Source organism: Lepidochelys olivacea (genome assembly GCF_965140295.1).
Source record: "Lepidochelys olivacea isolate rLepOli2 genome assembly, chromosome: 4".
NCBI lineage: Eukaryota > Metazoa > Chordata > Testudines > Cheloniidae > Lepidochelys > Lepidochelys olivacea.
In genome coordinates, this window is record NC_140414.1 from 113,896,024 (window position 1) to 113,921,875 (window position 25,852).

A 25,852-nucleotide genomic window follows, 5' to 3' on the forward strand; every position below is an offset into this window, starting at 1 on the left:
GGAGTTGTAAGTCTCTGTGGGCTGCACCGCTGAATTAAAGTAATAGATAGTTTAGGCCCAATGTTTAGGGATTTTTTTTTGCATAAACCTAATAAAATTATAAACATTTAGTAAATTTAAAGAGAAAAAATGTAAATCAAATCAGTTTTTGGTTTGCATTTAAACACTCCTTTGCAATGTTTGCAACCCAAACAAAATAGTATTACATTAATATATTAGAAGTGAAAAAAGTGAAAATGAAACTGGCTAAAAATGTTTTAAAAGGAATATGAAACTGACAACTAAATCTTTGTTAGCTAGAATAAGAAATGGAAAGTATAAAGAATAAATAGGGAAACAAATCATAAATATTTCTTCAGTGTCTTTAATCAGGGTTTTTATTGATACAGATGCACATGGAAGAAATTTAAAAAATACTTTCTCAACAAACAACTTTTGAAAGACAAGTGACTACTCTGTTCCATTTTGTGCATATGTACAGTAGGACCTCAGAGTTATGAACACCTCAGGCATGGAGGTTGTTCGTAACTCTGAAATGTTCATAACTCTGAACTAGGGCCCTACCAAATTCACAGCCATGAAAAACACGTCAGGGACTGTGAAATCTGGTCTCCTCGTCCCCCATGAAATCTAGTCTTCTGTGCACTTTTACCCTTACTATATAGATTTCATGGGGGAGACCAGCAGTTCTTAAATTGGGGGATCCTGACCCAAAAGGGAGTTGCAGGGGGCTTGCAAGGTTATTTTAGGGGGGCACAGGTATTGCCACCCTTACTTCTATGCTGCCTTCAGAGCTGGGTGGCTGGATAGTGGCAGCTACTGACTGAGTGCCCAGCTCTTCAGGCAGCAGCACAGAAGAAAGGGTGGCAATATCATGCTATGCCACTTTTATTCTGCGCTGCTGCTGCTGGCGGTGGATCTGCCTTCAGAGCTGGGCTCTTGGCCAGCAGCCGCCACTCTCTAGCTGCCCAGCTCTGAAGTCAGTGCCGCGGCCAGCAGTACCGCAACTCCCCCAAAAATAAACTTGTGAACCCCTCCCCCCCACAATTCCTTTTTGGGTCAGGACCCCTACAGTTCCAACACCTGAAATAGCTGAAATCATGAAATTTATAATTTAAAAAATCCTATGACTTTGAAATTGACCAAAATGGACCATGAATTTGGTAGGGCCCTACTCTGAACAAAATGTTTTGGTTCTTTCAGAAGTTTACAACTGAATATTGACTTAATACGAACTTTACTATGCAGAAGAAAAATACTGCTCTCCCTTTTATTTTTAGTAGTTTACGTTTAATACAGTACTGTATTTGCTTTCTGTGTGTGTGTATCTCTGCTGTTGGCTGATTGCATACTTAAGTTCCAGTTCCAAATAAGGTGTGTGGTTGAGTAGTCAGTTCGTAACTCTGGTGTTCATAACTCTGAGATTCTACTGTACTGCATCCCTCAAACTTCTGGCAAGATACTTATCTCATTGGTCATTTTTGTCTCATTGTTATCTTTGTGCTCCCCCATCTGTTTGCTCTAGCTATCTGTTATCTTTCACCTTGTATTTAGGCATTGATCCTGGAAACTCTAATGCATGTGCTCAGCTTTACCACCCTGAGTAGTCCATTTGAAATCAAGGGGATTACTTGCAGATGAATACATGTTTGCAGAATCAAGACCTTAGATGGGAAACTCTTTGGGCTGGAACTGTATCTTTGTTATTTAGTGTTATTTAGTTTAGTGTTATTTAGTTATTTTGTTAACTATATTTGTTTATATAGTGCATAGCACAATGGGGTTGGCGTATCAACGTGCTTCCAGAATATAAACAAATAATGATAATGCCAAAATCACCTTTAGTGGGTCAAAATTTGAAATAGAGCCACACCCATATAAGACTATTCTGCCATGACCCCTCCTGAAATAGATACCCCAAAGTTGTGTATAAATCTGAAGTATTGCTTGGATGCTGACTCCTGATTGGCCACTACAAAGCTCAAAATCCAGAGTCCCCAAATTTAAAGCAGACAGTTGATAGCTCCAAATAAAAATGATACTGGTATAACTCCCTCTTTGGACATTCTTATTCTGGAAATAAGATGGCTTTTTATGTTGTTGTTTAGCTTAAACAAAACAAACAAACAGACCTATGTTATGAGTGTCCACTGGGGAGTTACACCTGTATAACTATAAAGGTTTAAATTAAAACCTTAGCTTATATAGATATTACTTGCTTATGTAGACAAGCCCTATATAGATGAGACAAGACAACAAATAGGAGAAAGTGGCAGAAGCAGGAATTAAATTCACATCTCATGAGTACCAGTTAGTTCCTTTTGCACACCACCATCTTTCCTGAAGGGGTTCTCTTTATTTTATGATCCTTTTAAGATATATGTGTGATCTAACTTGTGAATAATATGTGAAGATCTAACTTGTGAATAATATGTGAAGATCCTAACTTCTGGGATGTGTCTCAGTAGTGATACTTTCTACTGTGATGGTTCTCAAGTCTTTCCTGCTCTCATTGACATCAGCTGAAACGACTAGCATGATAGAGCTGTGTGTGCAGACCTACAGTGGGGCTTGAGTTGCTCTGAGCTGGTGTTGCTGATGAATGGGCAGCTATGACCCCAATCTTGCAAAGATTTAAACAGGTGAGCAATGTTCCCTCTAATTTTTGACAGGCCGTGTGTGCAAAAAATTTCTTCTGTGCAAATTTTTGAAGCAGAATTCAAATTTGTGCACCATGAGGCAAATGCACCCAAGCGAGTAAAATGCTTACATATTTTAAAAGTTTTAATTGGCAATTTGTGATAATAATAGTTTTACACCATGTTATTTTATAAATGTCATTTTTAAATACTTAGAAAAAGGAAATTTAACCATTCTTCATGAAGCAGAAGTTAGTTTTAAGCATTACACTTTATGATCTTTTTTATAGACATCACGAGCATATATCAAGCACTTATTAATCATGATCATTATCAGTCCACAGGCTTTTGCCTGTTGGTGTCCACTTTCACCTTTCATTCTATAAACATGTCCAAAAAGATTCTGATAAACATATAATAAAGACAATTTAATAAGTATGCCATTATGTCAATTTATATGGGTTTTCAGATAGAGACATCATAAGTAAAAAAAGAAAAACAAGAGTTTGTGTTTTAAATTTAAAATTTTCCTAAAAATATCAATAAATGATTATCAGCCAAAAACAAGATATGTAATTACAAATGCATTTTAATTTCCTAATTGGTTGAAATGTCAAAGACTGCTAAACTAAGCTTACTGTTTTTCCCTGCGATCTTTTTCATTTGTCCATTCAATATAATCTCTGTCCAGATTCACAGATTCATAGATATTTAGGTCAGAAGGGACCTTTATGATCATCTAGTCTGACTCCTGCACAACGCAGGCCACAGAATTTCACCCACCACTCCTGCAAAAAACCTCTCACCTATGTCTGAGCTATTGAAGTCCTCAAATCGTGGTTTAAAGACTTCAAGGAGCAGAGAATCCTCCAGCAAGTGACCCGTGCCCCATGCTACAGAGGAAGGCGAAAAACCTCCAGGGCCTCTTCCAATCTGCCCTGGAGGAAAATTCCTTCCCGACCCCAAATATGGTGATCAGCTAAACCCTGAGCATATGGGCAAGATTCACCAGCCAGATACTACAGAATATTCTTTCCTGGGTAACTCAGATCCCACCCCATCTAATATCCCATCACAGGCCATTGGGCCTATTTACCATGAATATTTAATTACCAAAACCATGTTATCCCATCATACCATCTCCTTCATAAACTTATTGAGTTTAATCTTAAAGCCAGATAGATCTTTGCCCCCACTGCTTCCCTTGGAAGGCTATTCCAAAACTTCACTCCTCTGATGGTTAGAAACCTTTGTCTAATTTCAAGTCTAAACTTCCTGGTGGCCAGTTTATATCCATTTGTTCTTGTGTCCACATTGGTACTGAGCTTAAATAATTCCTCTCCCTCGCCGGTATTTATCCCTCTGATATATTTATAGAGAGCAATCATATCTCCCCTCAACCTTCTTTTAGTTAGGCTAAACAAGCCAAGCTCCTTGAGTCTCTATCAGTCCTCCATCCAGCTGGTAACTCTTAATACACATCAGCATGTCCAAATGATCTACTTGTAAACGATTCTGTAGTTTGTTTTTTAGAGTGTTCATTAAGCTAAAGCCACGCTCACAGTCTGCACTTGATGCTAGGAATGTTCCTCCAATATCCATCAAGTTTGCAAGATCCTGAAACTGTTCGTTCTAATGAGCAAATGTCACCATATCCGGGAAACTTAAAACCAATTGGCTTTTGATTCTTTTGGCTACTGCAAACTTGAAGTCATTGTACTGACTGACTATAAAAATCTCTTCAGCAAGAAAAGTCTTTGTATTTTGAACATAGGGATTTGACAGATGACGTTTTTAAGAAATCCAACTTCCATACATTGTTCCACATTCTTCCTGTTGAAAATTCTCCCCGAAGCTCTGGCATCTCAACAGTATACACAAAGCACTCCGTTGTCTTCATCATATGTGAATATTTCACGAAGTTTAACAAGCATTACACTATGTGACTTTGGTGTAACCGTCTGTCTCATCCAGCCATCCAGATTTAAATGAAGTCGCTGTTCTTTTACACTTTAAACCTCTAGACAGTGACATTTTGGGATTGATTTTTTACCAGATTGGTTTATTTAAAATTAATACTTTTATTATATGGCTACTATTTCAATGCGCTTAACAGCGAGACTCGACAAAAGGGCAAACGGGAGCTCATTCAGATCAGGATACTGGAAGTTTGTGCATAGCGCCCATCACATCCATGAATCTGCAGCAAAAAAATGCAGGAAAATGGACATGTGTGGATCCTGACTGTCCTGACGTGATCAATATTCCACGTTCGAAATGCTTGGGGAGGGTATGATTCATTGCCCTCCTTTCCCTTTCCCCCCCTTGCCAGCTAGTAGAGTCTGGCTGTATTGATAGATGGTGTGCGAACAATGTCAAAAGTCGCCCGTAAATGATATTTCGGCCTGGCTCCGATGTAATATTTCATTTTTTGTGTGTGCGGTGTTTCGCTGTGTGCGCGGGGTTTAGGATCTGTCTGCGCGTGCACATGCGCACAGCTTAGAGGGAACAGTGCAGATGAGTGGTCCCATGATGTGTAAAGTTATGATGGACACATGTAACAAGTCTGTAGGATTGGGTCTTTGTTTGTGGAGCAAGGCTAAGTGAGCCCTCACAGCAAGTCACAAGGTCATGTCAGAAAAGCAATGACAATGGTACAGCATAGTCATTGTGGGGAAGCGCTGCCCACTGGTGCTGAAGGGGTGGGGATGGTTCCCAAGCCCAGTTGTGGGTCTGGGCTATGGGCTGTTTTAAGCAGGCTATTCCTGGACACGCTGCAGGAGGACACTACCAGCTGAAGCCAAAGTCTCAGTCTGGTCTCTAGGCAAGGCACCGTGTCCCTGGTGCGTGGGGAGCTGGTCCTGCTTTGTGCCATGGGGCAGTGCCCAGAGGGCCAGGCTGTCCCGTGCACACCACTCCTGGCAGGCCCGCTGGCCCAGCACCGGCTCTTTCCCCCTGTGAGCGCCATGTCAGAGCCCCACCCCTTTCCCCACTCGCACCGCCTCACGTTGTGGCCCCCTCTCCACTCCGGGGGTGGCAATGGGGTTCCCGAGGAGCGATCCGCAGGCCGGACCCGGACGCGTGGGGGTAAGGTTCCCAGCCGGACCAGGAGTGGGTGCACCACTTCCCCCTCTTCGAAGCCGCTCGTTCAGTGTCTCGCGCGGAGCCGGGCTTCCTTCCGGCCGCCATTTTAGTTGCTGTTCCTGGCCTCGGGGCGCTGCCGCTGCTGCCTGAGGAGCAGAGAGCGCGGAGCCGCCGCACCCATCTCCGCCCGAAGCCCCCTGTTGCCGCTGGTACTATGTCCAAGCGCCATCGCCTAGACCTGGGGGACGACTACAGCTCCAACAAGAAGCGCGCCACGGCTGACGGGTGAGGGACGCCGGGGCCTGGCCGCGCGGCCTGTGGGTCGGGGTCGGTCACTCTCGCTCTTGGAGCTGCTCCCGCCTAATCCGCTTTGTACCCTCGGCGCCAGACTCGCTCCCTGCTGTCTTGGGTCTGGCCGAGGAGCGGGAGGGCAGGGATCGGCGGGGCGAGGGGCCGGCGGGGCGCGGCACACAAGCCGCATGGCAAGTCCCTGGGGGTAGGCGCGTCTCCTCGTCCCGTTTCGGGGGGAGGGGCGGCGGGCCGAAGAGCCCGGCGGCTTCCCAGAGCCTAGAGATGACCCCGTCCATCCTCTCCAAGCGCCGGGAGCCCCGGTGCGGGGTAGGGGACACGGCGGGGGCGCCGGGCGAGCTGGGTGGGAGCGGCAGGGAGCCGGTCCCTGCTCCTTTCCATGCAGGAATCCGAAATCCTGGCTGGGGCGGGCTCCGATTTCCTGCAGAAATGTTCCTGCATCCGTGCAAACGGTGACCCCATCTGTTCTCTCGTTACTCGGCTCCTCGGGTCACTCTGGCCGCGGCCGGGTGAGAGAGTCCCGTGAGCCCGGGTCCCCGCGCAGGGCTGAGTGGGGATCAGTATTTCTAAACTCGTGTCGTTAACACTCCGACATGGCCTGAACCAGATCATAGTTTTCGGCCCAAGGCTGGTCATCTTCCCTCAGTAATTTAGAGTGATCTCGGCAACTTATGTCTGCAGTTTTGCAAACTGCTGTTTACGAGTAACCGCTATGATTATCGAAACTGAAGTTGGCGGGGGAAGGGTACGACAAAAGATTCTTTTGTTTGTGTTCTCTGCATCTTTCAGCATTTTGTGTCTAATCAGTTTCACTGTTGCCCCTGTGTGATCAATCATTCCTCTTTGTGTGAGATTATCCACAGGTGAACAAAAGAGGGGAAAGCATTACCAAAAAAAAAAGTAATTGTAAAATCACAAACATTGGAAGAGATGGTAGGAGACACAGGAGTGAATTTAATGACATAATTTATTTTTGTTTTTAGCTTACACTGAAAATTGCTGGGGTGGATGTATGTTCAACAACAACAAAAATTTAGGGAGTGTCCTTAAATTAGTTTACGTTTTGGTTGAAGCATTTGAATTCTAAAATTTAAAATAGTATTCTGTAGATTTTTCTTGTTTGTGTGTGGACAACAGAAAAAGTTTAATGGAATAATTAAAAATGATGGAGGACTAATAGGAATTGCCACATTGGATCAAATCACCGGACCATCTAATCCAGTATCTCCTCTGTGAAAGTGGTTAGTAACAGAAGCTTCAGAGAAAGATGCAAGAAATGCCAAAGTAGACACACACAGAATAGTTTTCCCTTTTGGGAGAATTTTGTCCTAATCAATGTCAGTTAGTAACTGGTATATGCTCTGAAGCAAGAGGATTCATAGTCCTTATTTAGAAACAAATTATTACCCTATCTAATGCTGGTCTGGGTGGTCTCCTTCATAAAAGTCTGATCCTAGTGGTAGGCTTATATTTTCAAAGAAAAGGTGTGAAAAGCTTCTCATTGTCATGGGGTCTCCTTCTGCTTCCAGATTCTCCCTCCAATCAAATATCTATTTTTTGCCAGGTGTAGTTTGCATTTTTCCAGATTGACATTTTTCTAGTTGTAACTAAGGATACTTTTCCTGGCTAGTGTGGGGGCATAAGAAGACATTAATTTCAGCAAAATGTAAGCTTTAATTTAAAAGTTAAGTTTTAAGCTTTTGCTATATTTATTATTGGTATTGCATTAGTGCACAGGGGCTTCAGTCACATCAGACCCTCATTGTAATGGTGTTGTTCAAACAGATAGCATGAGACAGGTGCTGGCTCAGACAGTTTACAGTCTGATGCATCATCTTAAAGCTCATTGCAGGATTAGTACATGAATTAGGATAAAATGGAACAAATTTTTGAAACCAGAGGCACTGCAGAGGGAAAGTGAGGGTAACAGTGACACAAAATATTGTAAAATTTAGGTCTCTTTTAAAGATAAATAAACAACATATTAATGGTGTCAGTAATTCTTACTGGTCACCTCTAGAGCCATACAATCAATTGAGGATCTAGAGATGGTAAATTAGAGCTCTTATGGGCCTTTTCTAATAAGAGCAGGGAGTATTGGCCTTTGCTCGGTCACTCAGCCACTTTTTAAAACAGTCTTGGTCTTAGAATTTGTAAAATACAAAAACTACTATGTGCTAACTGTAGCTGGCTGCAATTTCTTTTTTTTTTTTTTTTTGGTATGTGGAAGCTCCCATGCCTATTCATCTACTTTGTATGTTAAAAAGAGGCATGGCCAGCAGCAGCCTAGGATGAATATGAGATGCTGTGGGGGGAAGTAATTGGCCATGAGCTCTCTTCAGGAACTCTGCCTATTCTTGTTATTTCCCTGAATAATATGAGGCAGCCTGGTGCCCAATAGGAAGAGTTTCTGTTGCCCCAAAATAGAGAGGGAGAATAAGAAGAGTTCCTAAAGAGATCAGTTGGCCATTTACTTTTAGGTGAGATTATTAGGATTATTTTTGTTGTGCCATTTGAAGCTTGTGAATTGAAATTCAAAGGATATGAAGTTGAGGGAATCCTCAGCTGCAAGCCAAAAGGTCAGTAATTATTCTTTGATTTTTAAATATGTAAATATAACAGTTTTTTATGTAAAAAGAAAAGGAGTACTTGTGGCACCTTAGAGACTAACCACAGTGCATCCGATGAAATGAGCTGTAGCTCATGAAAGCTTATGCTCAAATAAATTGGTTAGTCCCTAAGGTGCCACAAGTACTCCTTTTCTTTTTGCGAATACAGACTAACACGGCTGCTACTCTGAATTGTTTGTGTAGTTGCTGTACCTGACCACTGAACTGTTTTGAGGCAGTTTGATTTGTATCAACAGCATACTAGAAATTCTGTAGAAAAAATTGGGGTACTTGTAAGTGTTTAAAAAAATGATTTGTAAAAGACACAATTCCTATTTAAAATGTGTTAATTTTATAAATACCTTATTTACAACTCTTATGACCAAACGTATAGGCTAAATTATCTCTCTTGCAGCAAGAGACAATGCTGCTACCTTGAGGTACTAAACTTCAGTTTACTGGTAAATCTTTTCCAGGAACAAAACTATCAAGTATACCGTATCCAAGTACAGTTGTCTTGTTTCAAAGGGCCAGATTTTCAAAAGTATTCTCTGGATTTAGGTGATCAGCTTTCTGTTGAAGGCTTAATTTTAAAAAGTGTTGAACACCTGCATCTTCAACTGAAATTAATCAAATAAGCACTGTGTAACTTTGAGTTCATGTCTACGCCACAGGACCCATGGCAGCATAGGCACCTAGTGTAGATGCAGTGTATGCAGGCAGACGGAATTCTCTTGCTGGCATAGTAACACCACCTCACCAAACAGATGTTAGCTAAACCAACAGAAGCACTCTTGTTGGCATAGTTGCATCTACACTGAGGGTTTTGTTGGCATAGCTATGTTGGCTAGGGGGTGTGATTTTCCTCTTCCCACTCCTAACCACCATAGCTGTGCCAACATAACCTTGTGTAGTCCTGGCCTGAAAATCAGACATTAGGTATTTGAAAGATTGGCACCCAAAACTAGTCGTGGTTATTGAAAATATGGGTCAGAAATTTTTGAAGGGAAGGGGTATGTATGTGGACAATCACTAAATTTCTTAACCTATATTACAAATGCCCTATTGGTATTTCAGAATTATGTCTTTCAATAATCTTGCTTTTCCAAGTTTACTTTTGTTCTCATCTTGGATAGTGGAAACGTGCTTGGGTTCTAGTCCTTCAAATACTATCACGTGTGCTTAACTTTATGCACTGTGAGTAGCCCCATTGACTTCAGTGTGGTGATTCTCAGAGCATAAAGTTAAGCATGAGTATACATTCCCTCCCTCCCCCTCTTCCCCCCCCCAAAGTTTGGGGCCTTTGTTTTACTTGTGTTTAGTTATTTCAGCATTTGGGTGTCACTAGCACAATCCTGCAAAGGGTTTGGTTGCAACCATCCCAGGACATTTTTGTAATTTAAAGGGATACTGTCAAATTAAATCACACTTCTGGCTAAAAATTTTCACCTGTTACAGTGATTCTAAGTGGTGTTTGTCACTGAAAGATGAGCATTTTTCCAGTTTTTTTGTTTTGTTTGTCAGCTCTTTGTGGATGGTCAGTTTCTCCATTTCCACTGCATAGTCCATTTCCCCTTTTGTGTCTGTCATCCTCCTCCCCCACCCCCCTAAAAGGACTAGATTGTAAATTGACCATGTTCCTTGCACAAAAAACCTGGTTCTGGTGAATTGGGTAGGGGAATTAGGAGAAACAGTTTTATTGGTCTATGGTCTTTGTTCTTTTGAAATCTGAATCCGAGGCCAAATTAAATTTGATACCCGTTTGAAGGCAACTTGTAAAACTAAAAGGCAGATTGAGTTTACTCCAGATATCTGATCTGAATATTCCCTCCAGCCTGATTAGGATTAATTTTAATTTGCAGTTCCCTCTTAATTTAAAGGGCATTTATCATACAGTTTAGGCCACACATTTGATATGCCATGGTGCATTTTGTACCCCAGTTTCTCTGCCTTTAAAAAACAAATGCTTTTACCCTGATTTCTCTAGCATTATTACTAGGAAGCTTAATTATGTCTATTTATAAAGTTTGTTTTTTGTGTGTGTGTAGGTGAAAGTATCTCTGTGTGTGTGTATTCTCTCTCTCTTCCCCCCCCCCCATTACTACAATTGGGCTGATGCTACTAGTCCACTATTCTATAACCGAGAGCACTTAACGATGCATTATACATTTCAGGTTCCTTTAGATCTAGATTTAGGGATAGAGTGGAGGGGGAAACTACTTTTAAATGCAGTTATAGTCTTAAAAGTCATGGGATTCATTTTTGAGTCTCAGTGACTTATATCGAATTTGCTCAGCTTAAGTATAAAGGGGACTTTCTAACTGCTAGGGCTAAAAACTCTTCTTGGAATGTGCGAATCAAGCTGTGTTCTTTCTAGTTCATGCATCATCATCAATAACAAAAGATTCGGCAGTTGGTACAGTGCTGCTACTGCACATGAGCAAGAATAGAATCCGGCTTCCTCCCATAACTATAAGTGGCTCTGTAGTGGTAGCAAGTAAAGGACTGAGAAAGAGCTGTCAGAAAAGTAAGGAGATATATAAAGAGAGCCTGGATCTTGATATTTATTACATGTATTAGGTTAAGAAGATGCTACTCTTGTAGTCACTTTTCTGACCTTACCTGTACGTAAAGGCACATGACAGCATTCATGAGCAGTGAGTGTTTTTGTAATTTTTGCATAACTAATATGGCATCTGCATCAGACATGAAATTTGGTCTTTGTAATGACGCAAGCAAGTGAACAGTGATATTTTTCCTTCTCTGCCGTACACTTAAGTGAAGCTGCTTACAAAACTATTTAAAATATTTACTGTGCATTCAGTTTGCATGAGCTGCATAATGTATTCCATGGTGAAACATTAGTTTAATACTTTCTTTGTTTCTTTTGTTCTAGATTAGCTCCTATTTCTTAGTTTTAAAACTACTGAATGTAAGGAAAAGAATCTAAACTCTTCATTTTTATCTAGTTTTCTTGACACTTCCTGCATACATTGGCGATATCCTGTCTTTAAGTATTAACTTCAACATTCTCTATTTTTCTGTGTCTGGAAATCCTTTTAGGAAGGACCGGGATCGTGACCGGGATCGTGAAGATCGTTCTAAAGACCGTGACAGGGATCGTGACAGAGAGAGAGATCGTGACAGAGAGAGAGACAAGGAAAAAGATTTGCGTCCTTCATCTAATTCTATGCTGCTTGTTGGTGGTGGATTACCACCTTTAAAACCAGCAATACTTCCACAGGGTATTAATCCATTCACAAACCTACCACATACACCTCGATACTATGAAATCCTAAAGAAGCGGCTTCAGCTCCCTGTCTGGGAGTATAAGGAAAGATTTACAGATATCCTGATCAGGAACCAATCTTTTGTATTGGTTGGAGAGACCGGGTCTGGTAAAACGACACAGGTGAGTTCTTATTCACTTGATGCTTCCTGCTTAAAGTTTAAGATTTTGTCACAGGGTGGAGTGTTTATATCCATGTTTTTTTGGATTACTACGATAAATTGTTTAGTATTGTGTTAACGATTTTATTTCAGTATCTTAGTGATACATCACAAGTCTTACCCTCTTGAGCAATACTTGTTTAATGAACTTTTCAGTTGCTTAATGCCTAAAACATTGATCTCTATTTTACACATAATTTTAATTTTAAGATGCTAGTCCAGCTAATGGGTGAAAACTAAAGGAAAAGCATTTCTCAGAAATGTGTGTACTGCTGTTTTTATGGCACTGAGTGATCTTAAGTTGAATTTAATCAGAAAATTGACATACAAAAATCTAATGTCTCAATAGTACTTGAATATCACTTTGTACTCTAAAAGGTACATTTAATGTCAACACTTATGAAGGAGAGAAATTCATGCTTTAATGATAGTGAAACAATGCTACAGAAGTTAGGTGATTTATCCATGACTTCACAGCTAGTCTGTGTTAGAACCAGAATTAGAACTCCTTTCCTGACTGCTGCCCCTGGGCTATGCTCATCAAAGAAACGGAAGCTCAAATCTTCCATACTCTGGTCGAAAGAGAACATTATCTATTTTCTCTTTAACTAGTGGTGCTTCTAGTTGTTATACTACTTCTATATGTTGCTGGCTCCTTCAGAGGACAGTGGGATGTCCTTCTATATCCTAGGTAGAAGTCTCCCTGGGTTAGATTTGTACAGAATACATAGCTTTCCAAAGCTACTGGTGCATTGGACAATGTGATATTTAGATCTAAAGGCCTCCTGCTAACCCACCAGAGATTTGGGGACTTACAAAATAAGCAAGACAGTGGGAGTGGCACACAGAAGTGGATCTGTTAAGGCATCAGAAAATTGCTTGTTTGAATACAGGTACAAACACTATATAGCTCCTGGTTTCTCCTCGGGGGGCTGATGTGGAAAAGTCCTTTATTGAATTACATGCATAAATCTCCCTGCATAGGCAGAAGAATTGATTCATAAAGACTAAAAAAAATTTAAGTTTTTAAACAGATTGTAATGAATTTGTAGCAGGAATTATGGAGATAGATTTTAGACAAATAAAATTTGAAAGTCTGGAAAATGTTGAGGACATAAGTACAAGATGCCCCTCTCACTGCAGGTTTCTGGAACCAGTTGTTTGTCAGTGGAAGAAGGCATGATAACATACGTCAATGATATTACATCATCTTTTTTTTTTTTTGAAGTACTTCAGCTGAAGTCAGCACTTTGTGCAATAGGTTGTCTGAGGCAACTCTGAATATACAGATCCTTTGGAAAAGAAATGTTCTCAGAAGTCCATTAAAGAAATCAGTCACTTTAATATATAAAAGTCCATCAAGTATACTAACTGCAGCCTCTGAGAATTCATCTGCAGTGGTATAAGGTGGCTTGTATCCTTCATATGAATGGCTTAAACCTCCAGTATTCTTGGTTACAATGTAGGTCACTTGGGTTAAAATTTTCAGAATTGACTGAGGGACTTAGTAGCCTAAATCTTAGGCCATGTCTGAACTACAAACTTTGGTCAACACAAGTTAAATTGGCATAAAGCCGCCATGGGTAGTACATCACTTGGGCGCATGCATGCTTGTCATCTTGCATCGGCACAGTGTGTACTTGCTAGAAGTGCTTATGTCGATGGACAGTGCAGAGCACCATAGGTAGGTATCTCACTGTGCAACCTGCCACTGTCCAGCATGGTGTATTTTGGTAAGTTTTGACAGTGCATAATGGTGCAGAAATTAGTCACGCAGGCATGAATGGGTGCAAAGGGTCAACTTCCCAGCATGAAATTGTTTCCAACCCATAATGTCATCTGTCCCATAATATTGTGCCTTTTAAAAAAATCCCATGAACCTGCTCGGCCATCCTTGCTCTCTGCCATCTGGAAGCATGGATCCTGTACAGCTCTGCTCTGTTGTCATAAGCATTGCAAGCACAGAACAGCTAATCTTCCGATATTTGCTGGGCCACAGAAGAACTCAATCAACAGGGAACATGATGATTTCTTGGAAGACAGATTGGTTTTGTACATAGCAAGAACCAATTCAAGGTTGGCAGTGGTGTTCACAGAACAGCTTCAGGTGGTGTGCTGCTTCTGGGCCCAAGAAATGAACACTGAATGATGGGATTGCATGGTAATGCAGGTTTGGGATGAAGAGCAGTGGTTGTAAAACTTTTGGATGTGTAAGGCCACATTCCTGAATATATGCGCTGAGCTCACCCTAGCCTTGCAGTGTCAGGACAACAAAGTGAGAGCTGCACTGACAGTGGATAATGGAGTGGCAGTCGCACTGTGGAAACTTGCAACGCTGAGTCATTATTGGTCAGTGGTAAATCATTTTGGAGTTGGAAAATTGACTGCAGGGGCTTTTGTCATGCAAGCGTGTACAGCTGTTTATTGTCTCCTGCTACGCTAGACTGTGATTCCTGGCAGTGTGCACGACACAGTGGATGGATTTGTATCAATTGGGTTCCTGAACTGCAGTAGAGTAACAGACAGTACAAGCATCCCTATTTTGGTACCAGGCCACCTTGCCACAGACTACACCATTAGAAAGGGCTATGGTTATGCAAGCATTGATGTATCAATGGGGCCACTTCACCGACCTCGATGTTGGCTAGTCAGGCAAGGTGCATGATGCTTGTATCTTTAAAAACGGGACTGTTCAGAAAGCTACAGGCAGGGGCTTCCTTTCCTGACTAGCGGATTCTGACTGAAAAATTTGAAATCCCAATAGTGATCCTGGGGTTTCTAGCCTACCCCTTGCTCTCCGGTTCATGAAACTATATACCAGCCACCGCAGCTGCACCAAGGAAAGATTCATCTACCAGCTCAGCAGTAGATTGAAGGGATGCTGGCGTTGTTTACTCACAAAATTGGATCTCAGTGAAACAACGTCTCAGTGGTTATGGCCGGCTGCTTGGTCTTAGATAGTATCTGTGAAGCAAAGAGGGAAAAGTTCCTATCATGGTGGAAGTGGAGCGCATGTCTGCTGAATTTGTACAGCCAGATACAAGGATTATAAGAAAACCTCAGTGTCGAGCTGTGCGGCTCAGAGGCTTTGAAAAGAGCACTTTAACAGTGAGCCACAGTAATGCATTGTGGTGAACTATGCTTTACCTGGCCCTGCTATTTTGGTGCTTGGTGTACACCGATGAATACAACACTGTCAGTGCTCTTATTAATTTTTCAGTGCTTGGTGTACATTTGATTATTTTTCACTGATCCTATGAGTTTTGGGTCACTGTACAGTAACAAGTGGGTACTTTCAGAACTGCTAGGCACTCTGCAGCATATGTTGTGAACAAATAAAGGTTAATTACTTTCCAAACAATAGAATTTATTCAATAACAAAACCAATGCAAAGAAAAAATCTGTGCAATTTAAAAGCAAATACATTTAACGGAACAGAACTTAACAAGTGGAAAGAACATATATGTCCATTTTACCTACACAAACAGCAGCTGTGGCATTCAGAGGTGTATGTGAGGCGTGATTGTCCTTAATGATCCCAGAGAGGAGTGGTAGGGTTAAGAATGCGGCTCTTGATGCCATGTGGAATGTTGAGAGGGAGATGTAGGGAGGTGCTGTAATGGAGTTCTCTATGGATTGCAGTGGGAGGCAAGCCCAGGATCATTGAACCTGTAGGACCACAAGAGTCTGCAGCGTCTGTGTTTGCTGGTGGAGTGGCCCCATTATGTGCTGGAACTCCTTTCTTCTGCTGGGACTCATGGATTGTTCTCCTCTGCACTCTTTTCCTTCTCCAGGTTATCTGCAGTATTCACCTTCCAGGCCCTTTGCTCCCACTGGCTTGCAGGATCTCACTGAAAATGTCATCCCAAGTTCTCTTCTTTCTCTTCCTTATCTGGCTCAGGCATTCCACCGGTTTGGGGAGAGAACCCCTTAAGGCTGCAATGGCAGCAACTACGATTAAAGCACACAGAGGTACTGTTGTCGGTATAGTCACAGTGGAAGATGCATGTTAAGATTCAGAGCTCCCTTGCCTTGCTCTCTTAAAGTTTATTAAACAAGATATGTTTGACACCTCTGCCAATAAGTGATTGCATCCTTGCTGAAAATGCAAAACTCAAGTCCACCTTAACTGTGGAACTGTAATTGGCACTTCTGTAATGCTCTTAAATTTTCCTAGTGTAGACTGACCCATAGAGATAGTAGCTGCTCCCACTAGGAGTCTCACCACACAGAACAGAGCACTGTTCAACATACCCCCAGTGATGCCTCTGCCCTGTGTATGGTTTATGAGAACTGAGGCCAAATACATGGGGTTTCTGAGCACGTGGGGCAACAATGCACAAGGAAAGAATTACAGGTGAAAACCTGGTTCTATTGACATTAATCGTAGTTTTACAACTGACTTCCATGGGGCCAGGATTTCACCCTGTAAATTTTAAGCAGTGAAGGTTTTTTAGTAGTTGAAGAATATCATTTAAATCCTTTAAACAGTACCTGTGTCCTTTTCCTTATCCCTGCACCAACAAAACTAACAACAGAAAAGGAACTCTTGGCTTGATTACGTTATTCATTTGGCTTGATCTGTTTTTAGTTCTTTTTTTTTAAAGAACTCTACTGAATGTTCGTTTGGTTATTATTTTGGCCTGTCACAAATGTATCCAGTGTAGACTGTTACCTCTGCAGCCCCTTGTCACCAGGTTCATGTGGTGGTTTTTGTGTTTGAAAATCTCTAGCCTCCCTTAGAAAGCCCCTCTGTGTCAAGGGGCTGACAAAGCTAATGAAAGCTCTTCCTGATCCCTTTGATATCTGTGAAATAGCTTCAGGAAAAGTCCATTTTCCTGGTGGCAGTAATTTTGGCTCCTGCAGTGGCTTCAGATTCTTATCGATCCACATGATGCTAAGTTTTATAAGGACCGTGTGATGCTAGGGATGATGACTGAGTTCCACTTTATTGTGAAACAGTCATCTTTCTTTGTGCTTGCATGCTGGTCCTGGAGAGGCCTTTCTTTGTAAACTTGATGTAAAGAGATCTTTGGTTTTTATTTGAATCAGATTAAAGCCCTTAAAGTCCACCCAGCTTTTTTCATTTAACACCATTATAGTAGATTCTGCTGTTACCAAGAAAACCACTTCTAAATGGCTGTCTAATTATATTTCTCACTGTTGTAGCCTGGCAAGCCTGCTGTTTTAAGGTCATGTTGAGACTTACTCTGTTTGTAGAGGTAATGCTTCAGCAACTAGCCTCAGACTTGCATTTTTACTGGTGTCTTGCAAAGTGGCCTCATTTCTTCTCTTCACATGTGTGAAGCTCTTGAGTGCATGTTTCTACTCAGGAATCCAAGTGCCGATTATCTATGTTAGAGAACCTATTCTTTTGCCTATCTTGTCCAAACTTTTCTGCTCCTTAGGGTTCTTTTCTGTTCAGATGTCTCTGTTATCCTTCTTCTGACAAATTTTAGTAGGTACTCTAGCCCAGTGCTTCTCAAACTATCTGATGTGGCGGACCGGCAGTTTTTTCCCCCCAGTGTGCCAGGGACCGGTACCGTATTTTCCAGGGACTGGTTCCATATTTGTGCCATATTATTATAGTTTTCACATAGGCACGTAGCACATCAGATCAGAAAAACTAACATTCTTCACTGTATTAATTGGAATGGGAGTGTGGCGTACATGCGGAGATGTTCAATGTATTTAAATGGGAAGACTGACTGAAAGGCTGTGTGTCTGTGCGGATAGTATAAAATGACTATTCATTTACGATACAAGAAAATATTTGAACATTCATAGTAATATTAATTTATATCGGAAACAATATAATAAAATAAAAGTTGGCGGACATTTATTTTGTTTATTTTGTAAACAATACAATATTACAATACAAATAAAAAAAATTAAAATCAAACCAGCAAAGTCTTCTAACAAAGATATTATAAAAAAATTTATTAATACAATAATAGGCATATTAAAACCTTAACCTTTACTAATGTGAAAGGTGAGCTTGCTTCTTCTTTGTCAGTTTATCCAGTCGTGGTTCAATTGAGGACAGTGCCACACTCAATGGAGAATGACTATCCATACTATTCCTGTACTTTGTCTTAATGACATTTATGGTTGAAAAGCCAGTCTTGCAGAGGTATGTTGAAGGAAATGGGAGAAGAGTTTTCAGAGCAATTTCGGTAAGCTCAGGATATTCTGCTTTCACTTTTATCCAAAAGGAAGCAAGTGATGTTGTAATTTCGAAACTCATCTTCAATCTTTCGTCAGCAGCCAGCTCCAACAGTTTATCCTCCATAGCGACAGTTAAGTCATCTTTCAATGGAACAAATGGATTTCGGATCCATCCAGTCCCTTTCCGTGGATCTTTTTCTGCTGGAAAGTAAAACTCAAAACGTTCTGCCAAATTCGTCAAATGTTCACTGATTACATTTCATAGAGATGTTACATCAAGGTCTTCACCTGCATTGGTGGTGATTGTCGCTAAGTTGTGAAACATCTCATAACAATCTCTTGACACTCCCATACTTTTAGCTTTTGTTTCTGTCCATCGATCTTGTCTGCCATTGTAAGACACAAAGCCATCCTTCCCTGCATGGAGGTGTTGAGATCATTAAAGATGGCAAAGGTACCAGCCAAATAAGCCAGCTTGGCTATCCAATCCACATCTTGGAACAATTGTGACCAATTTGGTTTTTTGTCCTGAAGAAACTCGGCAGGCTCGTTTCGGAGCTCAAATACTCTTGACAGGACTTTTCCCCTTGATAACCAATGTACATTGGCATGCAATAGGAGCTCCCATGTCATCACATAATGCAGCAAATAGTCTTGAATTTAAAGCATTCGCCTTTACATGGTTCACAATTTTTATGACCTCGCTGAACACACTGTTTACTTCTGTTGTAATTGTTGCAAGACTTTCTTGGTGAATGAAGGAAGCAGTGCGTCGCCTTGCATTCAGGTGCAAGCACCTTAATCTGGGTAACCATTCCAGAATGCCATCCTGTCATTGTGGCAGCGCCATCAGAACATACGCCTACACAAAACTTGAATCCAGCCCACATTTGTTAATGATGTAGTCGCTCACGGTCTTGAACGCTTCAGAACTAGTTTGTTTTTGTTGGTAGTAAAGCAGAAAACAAACTCTTCAAATCACCCTCATGTTCAAAGCGCACATACACCATCAGAATTGCCCTATTAACAACATCTGTACATTTATCGCGCTGCAAAGAAAAGTACTTTGCTAATTTAATCTGTCCTATGAGCTGATCTTCCATATCGTGAGCCAGATCGTGAATTCATTGAGCTATAGTGTCATTTGAAAGTGGCACCTGAGCCACTTTCTTTGCTGCCAGCTCACCCAGCATTTCCATGCAGACATCTTTAATATGGCGTATCACTAGTGCCTCACTGATCGTGTATGGCTTTTTAGCCTTAGCAACGCGAAATGCTACAAAGAAGCTCGCAAAGCAAAAGTATTTATGGGTGATACTTCAAAGATCTGTTTCTTTCGGCCTTTTAAATCAACATGCTTTCTTTCGAAGAACTCTTTCGGCTTTGAACTAATTTCATTATATTTTGTATTTAAATGCCTATTGAGCTTTGATGGCTTCATTGTGTCGTTAGCCAACACATTGCCACAAATAACGCACTGCGGTTTTGGCACTCCACCATCATTCGTGGCTACAAAACTGAATGTATGAGGAGTCATATTTCCGAGTAAAGCTAGTACGAATTCTTATTGTTGACAATACTTCGGTTTCATTTAGGTTGCCATCATCTGATTCAGAATTACTTGCGTGTTCAGCAACTGGATGTCTCTGCTGTTAACATTTACCTGTCTGAAAACATTATCCTGAAAACATTATTATTTACCTGCTGATAACATTTACCTGTCTGAAAGATATGGAGTGAGAAAGCAAGGAATTTTGAGAACTTCCTGGCAGAAACACGTAGGTTTGATTCTAGAAGAGGGGAAGGCTGTATGAGAGCGTGTATGAAATGATATATGGATATGGAGGAAGCAAGGATGTTATGCTCATACAAAGCACACAGGATCTTTTCAGTGGGAAAAGGCAGATACGCCGCATTTATTGAAAATACAACAGTTAGCATACGCTTTTCACACACACGCGCGCGCACAGAGAGAGAGAGTGAGTCCTTCCAATTGTTGTTTATAGTTACCAGTCTGTTGTAGCTCGAGTCAATTTAATGGCTGGTGAGATTGAGCACGCGTGAGGAGCTGGGCTCTGTCAGTCGTGATCCGATGCTCTGAGGCTGTGCGGGACTGAACCCAGAGTTCCATGGCAAAACACCCGAGCTTTATAGTTGTAAATTCCCATTTGAGTTCATGCATTTTGCAACGTCATCCTGTAATCATTAGTCCTTAAATGGTGTTAATCTTGGAGTTTTCTGCGCTTATCTTTTGATGGTTATTGTCGGGCTTCCCATCGTTATCTCCTATTTGTTGTCTCGCCTTCGACTGTGCCTGTCTCACCTCTGAGGTCATCAGTGCTGCTAACATGTTTAGCATCCGATACAGTGGATGTTTTCTGATTGTCTCCTGGTCTTTCCAAGTCTCTTACTTTTTCTTTCAGAGTAGCAGCTGTGTTTAGTCTTTATCCGCAAAAAGAAATGGAGTACTTGTGGCACCTTAGAGATGAACAAATTTATTTGAGCATAAGCTTTCGTGAGCTACAGCTCACTTCATCAGATGCATGTAGGGGGATTTTATATACACAGAGAACATGAAAAAATGGGTGTTACCGTACGCGCTGTAACGAGAACGATCAAGTAAGGTGAGCTGTTACCAGCAGGAGGGGGGAAAAAAAACCTTTTGTAGTGATAATCAAGGTGGGCCATTTCCAACAGTTGACAAGAACGTGAGAGGAACAGTTGGGGAGGGGGGAGAATAAACATGGGGAAATAGTTTTACTTTGTGAAATGACACAATTTCCCCATGTTTTTTCTCCCCCTCCCCAACTGTTCCTCTCACGTTCTTGTCAACTGCTGGAAATGGCCCACCTTGATTATCACTGCAAAAGGTTTTTTTTCTCTCTTGCTGATAATAGCTCACCTTACTTGATAGCTTTTGTTACAGTGTGTATGGTAACACCCATTGTTTCATGGTCTCTGTGTATATAAAATCCCCCTACTGTATTTTCCACTGCATTCATCTGATGAAGTGAGCTGTAGCTCATGAAAACTTATGCTCAAATAAATTTGTTCATCTCTAAGGTGCCACAAGTACTCCTTTTTCTTTTTTTCACTTGACCATCTGGACGTTTGTGATGGCATTCCCAGCTTATCTTTTCCTAATGTATTCATTTTCATTCACACAAACAGTCTCTCACAGAAACCTTCAAAGGTATACGGAGAGCAGTATTCAGCAGAATACATTGTAAATCAAGCCTTGCTAAATTTTATAACTAAAACAATTCACATTGGGGCTTCATGCCCTCAACATTAATCTATTTATCATAGACACAGTACAAAATCCTGTCTCTTCCTAACTAAACTTTATAACACGTCCTAATGGTAGTGCATATTGGAAACAGGATCCCAGTCTCAGATGGTCATTCTTTTCTGTTATTTAAAAAGGGTGGCTGGCAGAATGAAATCAAAGTTTACTTCAATTCTTACAGTACAATTATAAAATCCTGCACCTACAAAGACTGTCTATTTGGCTTTAGGTGTGTGGTGCTCAATTGTCTCCATCTACTTCGTAAGGGCTATGGCATGATAGGATAGAAAATAATTATTAAAATTTATATTATTATTAGTACTTACATTCAACGATCAGTGGGTTTGGACGGGGTCCCAAATGACAAACGCGCAGAGATCCGCATGACACTCTTTATTCAACTTCTTGATGGTAACTGCCGGTGGGGCGGGGTCTTTATATGCGAAGGAGTGGGGTAAGCGTGCACTCGCACGTCTCATGCAAAACATGCTGTAGCACTATGGTATAATTATCAATATTATAATATGTGCTTCTGAAAACATATTTAATATTGTTGACTTTTATCAACTGATGATTATTCTTGGTGGCATTCCGGTGCCATTTTTAAATTATACTATTATTTCTGTCTTCCCTGGAAACTCGCCACGGACTGGCAGCCAGTGGCTTGCGGACCGGCACCAGTCCACAGACCACCACTTTGAGAAGATCTAGACCTCTTGTATTTTTCATGTTTAATCCTAAAATGTTGCTTTTTCAATATATCTGTGTTTGTCTCCTGTTGCAGCTTGTGGATTTTTCTGTTGCATTTAGGATCTCTGGCCTTGTCAGTTTCTTCGAGTAGCAATCTATAGACAAACAGTTTTGAAGAAAAAAGTACTTTCTTCTATTAAGAGAAACTTACATGGATTAAGTCATTCATCCTCCATGTTTAGTTGGATTCTGTAGTTTTGTTTGTATCTTCCTCTTTTTGCACTATGTTTTAACTCTTAATCTAGGAGTATTCTGAAAGGAAATTACTAGGTGCCTGGTTACATTGACATTAATGCTATGAGAGTTCTGCTTGACCTCTAGACCCATGACTGGTTATCCCTGGAGATGTCTTCAGAGAATGTGGTTTACTGAACCTCTCATCAAATTAAGAGTGTAATCCAAGTATATTTCATTTACTGTCTTCTGCATGTCAGATTGTTATCAGAGGTGCAGATTATTCTTTCTGTATTAAGAATAAAGTTTAATACAGACTGTAAATGCTGGGGGTGGGAGACTAAATCTCTTGGATCAGTAAATTGCTTATTAGGCAAACAAAATAAACATGTTCTGATTCCATTGGTAATACCAGGAATTCATATCTGTTTGGTAAAAGTTGGGTTCTCTTCCTGTTTCTTTAGGAACTCTAACTAAATGGAGATGCCAGACTTTTTTTGTTCTTTTTACTTCTAACTAAATTTTAAGGTATTTTCTGGTTCAGCCAAATTTTTAATACTTGAGTATTTTTTCAAGGATCTGCACCTGTAATAAATACTGTTTAATTTTAAAGTGCGCTTTATAATGTATTTAAACAATTTTATAGCAATCTTCAAGGGTATGTCTACCGTGTGGCCTTAGCCCATGCTTCTACATGTGTGTTTGCCCAAACCACCTTGCCATTCACATACACAGCACTCAAACAGGTGCTTATCTATATTTTGAATCCATGCTTGTTTGCAGGCTGGGAGTTTGTTTTAAGGCCTGAGCTGTGCTTTATCTCTTGCTGAACCCACCCTCTTTTCAGTGAGGACCCAGGCAATACTCTACTCAGTCCTCCAGTCCCTTTCTAAAGTTACTCTACAGGGTCTGACAAGTTTTCTCATAATTGACTGAAGAGGAATGTTAGTGTCTCAACACACAAAATCATGGGATATGCCCCCAAAGACATCTGGGTGAGTTTGGGCAGGAATAGGAAGGACACAGTAACACGGGTAGAGCTTTACTCTTGGAGCTGTAATTCTCCAAAGTTGCTGTAGGTAGACTACCCGAATGCTCAGACCCAGCTAACTGCAGTATAGACACACCCTAAAATGTATACATTAAGGCTTCATGAAACTTCATATGAGTTTACTTTTCTTAGATGCCATTGGAGTGTCAGCACTTCTGCTAAACTGAGGTCATCTGACAGTTGCTTAAATGTACAGCCAACCAATACGCTTTCTCACTAATTTGAAAAATGGCAGGTTTTGTGAAAACTAGTACTATTTAATTGTGAAGTATTTTATCTTCATTTTGAATTAATACAAGTGTACGTCTCATTCATTCCACAGCCTCACATCTATATTTGATCCAAGTTATTGGTAAATGGATTCAGGAAATATAAATGTAACTTATCCTCCTCATAATTTGCTTTTTTTAAAATACCAATAAGCCAGCTGACTCCTTGCTTTCTCCAAAATAAAAAAAAAAAAAAATCTTGCCGTCAGTTTCTAATTGAAGTTTTAGGCTGTAAAACAGGACTTTTATCTTTAGATACCACCTGCTGCAACAACTACTGAATAAATTGTGTTGCATCTGAGTGGGCATTTAAAGTGTATTTAAATTACAAATTTGTTCTTGACAGATCCCTCAGTGGTGTGTTGACTACATGCGGTCTTTACCTGGACCTAAGAGAGGTGTAGCTTGTACCCAGCCTAGGAGAGTAGCTGCAATGAGTGTGGCACAACGAGTTGCTGATGAAATGGATGTGATGTTGGGCCAGGAAGTTGGTTACTCGATTCGATTTGAAGATTGCAGTAGTGCAAAAACAATTCTGAAGTAAGTATTGTAACAGTCAACAAAAAGTGGACAATTGCCTATCTTGGGTAGCAGGCTTGTGCAGGGCCAAAGGTTTTGATTGGGAGTCTGGAGGTAGAAAGGTTGTGAGAGAGGAGAATGGGGAAAATCTGTGGGGACAGAGGGCTATGCCCAGAAAGAGTAGGGGAAAAGTGGAGCTTAAGCTCTGGGGGACCTGCAGATCTGGTGGTGGTGAAGTGAAAGGTGAAAGTAACTTATCTTTCAAAAATCCTATCGTATACTGGAGATGAATTGTATACTAATGAATTGCATGAGGTTCATTAGAACAGGTGCTGTCTGGAGCTACTCTCCCAGTACAAACTCTGGGTTGTTCTACCATTGTGGGTCACAGGAACAGTCCCAGTCCCTCCTCGGTTTTCCAGCCAAGACATTATGCCCCTAAAACTCTCTTCTATATCCCCACTAACTCCTCTCATCTCCTTGGTTTCTGTATGCACATCTTGTAGAGCAGCAACTTTGGAGTTGAGGGGAATGAGCAATCATGTAAAGTGGAGCAGAGTGATAAAGTGGGATGCCTGTACTGAGACATTCGTGCATCGAGGGCTCCTTTTACACTGCTCCATGGCCTCCATGGTGCACTGAGGTTGCAGTAGTGGAGCCCCAAAAGTGCTGGTGTACTTAGACACACGCTGGGTTTTCCCTCACCTAGTCCTGTGCAGATTTGGAGTCTCTCCCCCTAGACTCATGGATATGCTTGCTAACGTCCCATCTCCTACAAGTCCCTCATCAGTTATGCTCCCTGGCTCACCATGGGCATGTGCAATGGTCAATTGGTCAGTCAAGCAAGTAGACTAGTAGTGTAAGGAAATAAAAGCTGACCATCTGAGCAGTTCTGTCCATTAATTGCGGTAAGATTCAGCTTACTTGAATAAGGAGGCACTGATCTATATATTTCAAAATTCACCTGTAGCTATGAAATTATATGAAATCCAGAGAAAATTATATGAAATCCAGAGTTATGGGGGCTAAGGTTGTTAGCTTGAGCAGGTGTGTAAAACACTGGAAGAGGCCCACTTATTATCTTTGCCTGAGTTGCAAGCCACGTTCAGGTAGTTCATTACCAAAACAACCCAGAGTATTTCCAGATATGAATAGTGTGATTCCAATGTGTATCAAAGCAAATGTCAAAAACTTTCACAAAAAGACCCCTTCCCACCAAAGAATAGCCAATGGCTCACCTAGAATGTGGAAGACCAGGCAGGAAGGACTTGAACCTGGGTCTTCCACATTACAGGGGTGTTCCTTAATCATCAGGCTATTGACCCAGTCATTTTCTCTCTCTCTCTCCTGTTGGAGCTGTTCCATTTTGTGTAAAAAATTCATTGAGCCAGATAGAGAGATGATAGCCTGGTGGTTAGTGCCCTCATTTATGATGTGGGAAGTGCAGGGTAAGTCACTGTTACAAACTTCATTAAAAGCTGTAGTGTGGACAGGACCTAAAGATTTCTGTGTTGAGTTTGAAGAGAAAAATACTTAGGGGT

General features: G+C 41.1%; 1 protein-coding gene across 1 annotated transcript in view; it reads left to right on the forward strand.

Moving 5' to 3' along the window:
- Positions 1–5,802: 5,802 nt before the first annotated feature.
- The window catches only part of DHX15 (DEAH-box helicase 15), a 67,911-nt gene continuing 47,861 nt past the window's right edge, over positions 5,803–25,852 (forward strand). The window contains exons 1-3 of the mRNA XM_084626437.1: positions 5,803–6,008; positions 11,705–12,053; positions 24,139–24,332. Coding sequence (XP_084482563.1) covers positions 5,938–6,008; positions 11,705–12,053; positions 24,139–24,332 — 614 coding nt within the window. The 5' untranslated portion in view covers positions 5,803–5,937. The remainder of the gene's footprint in view (positions 6,009–11,704; positions 12,054–24,138; positions 24,333–25,852) is intronic.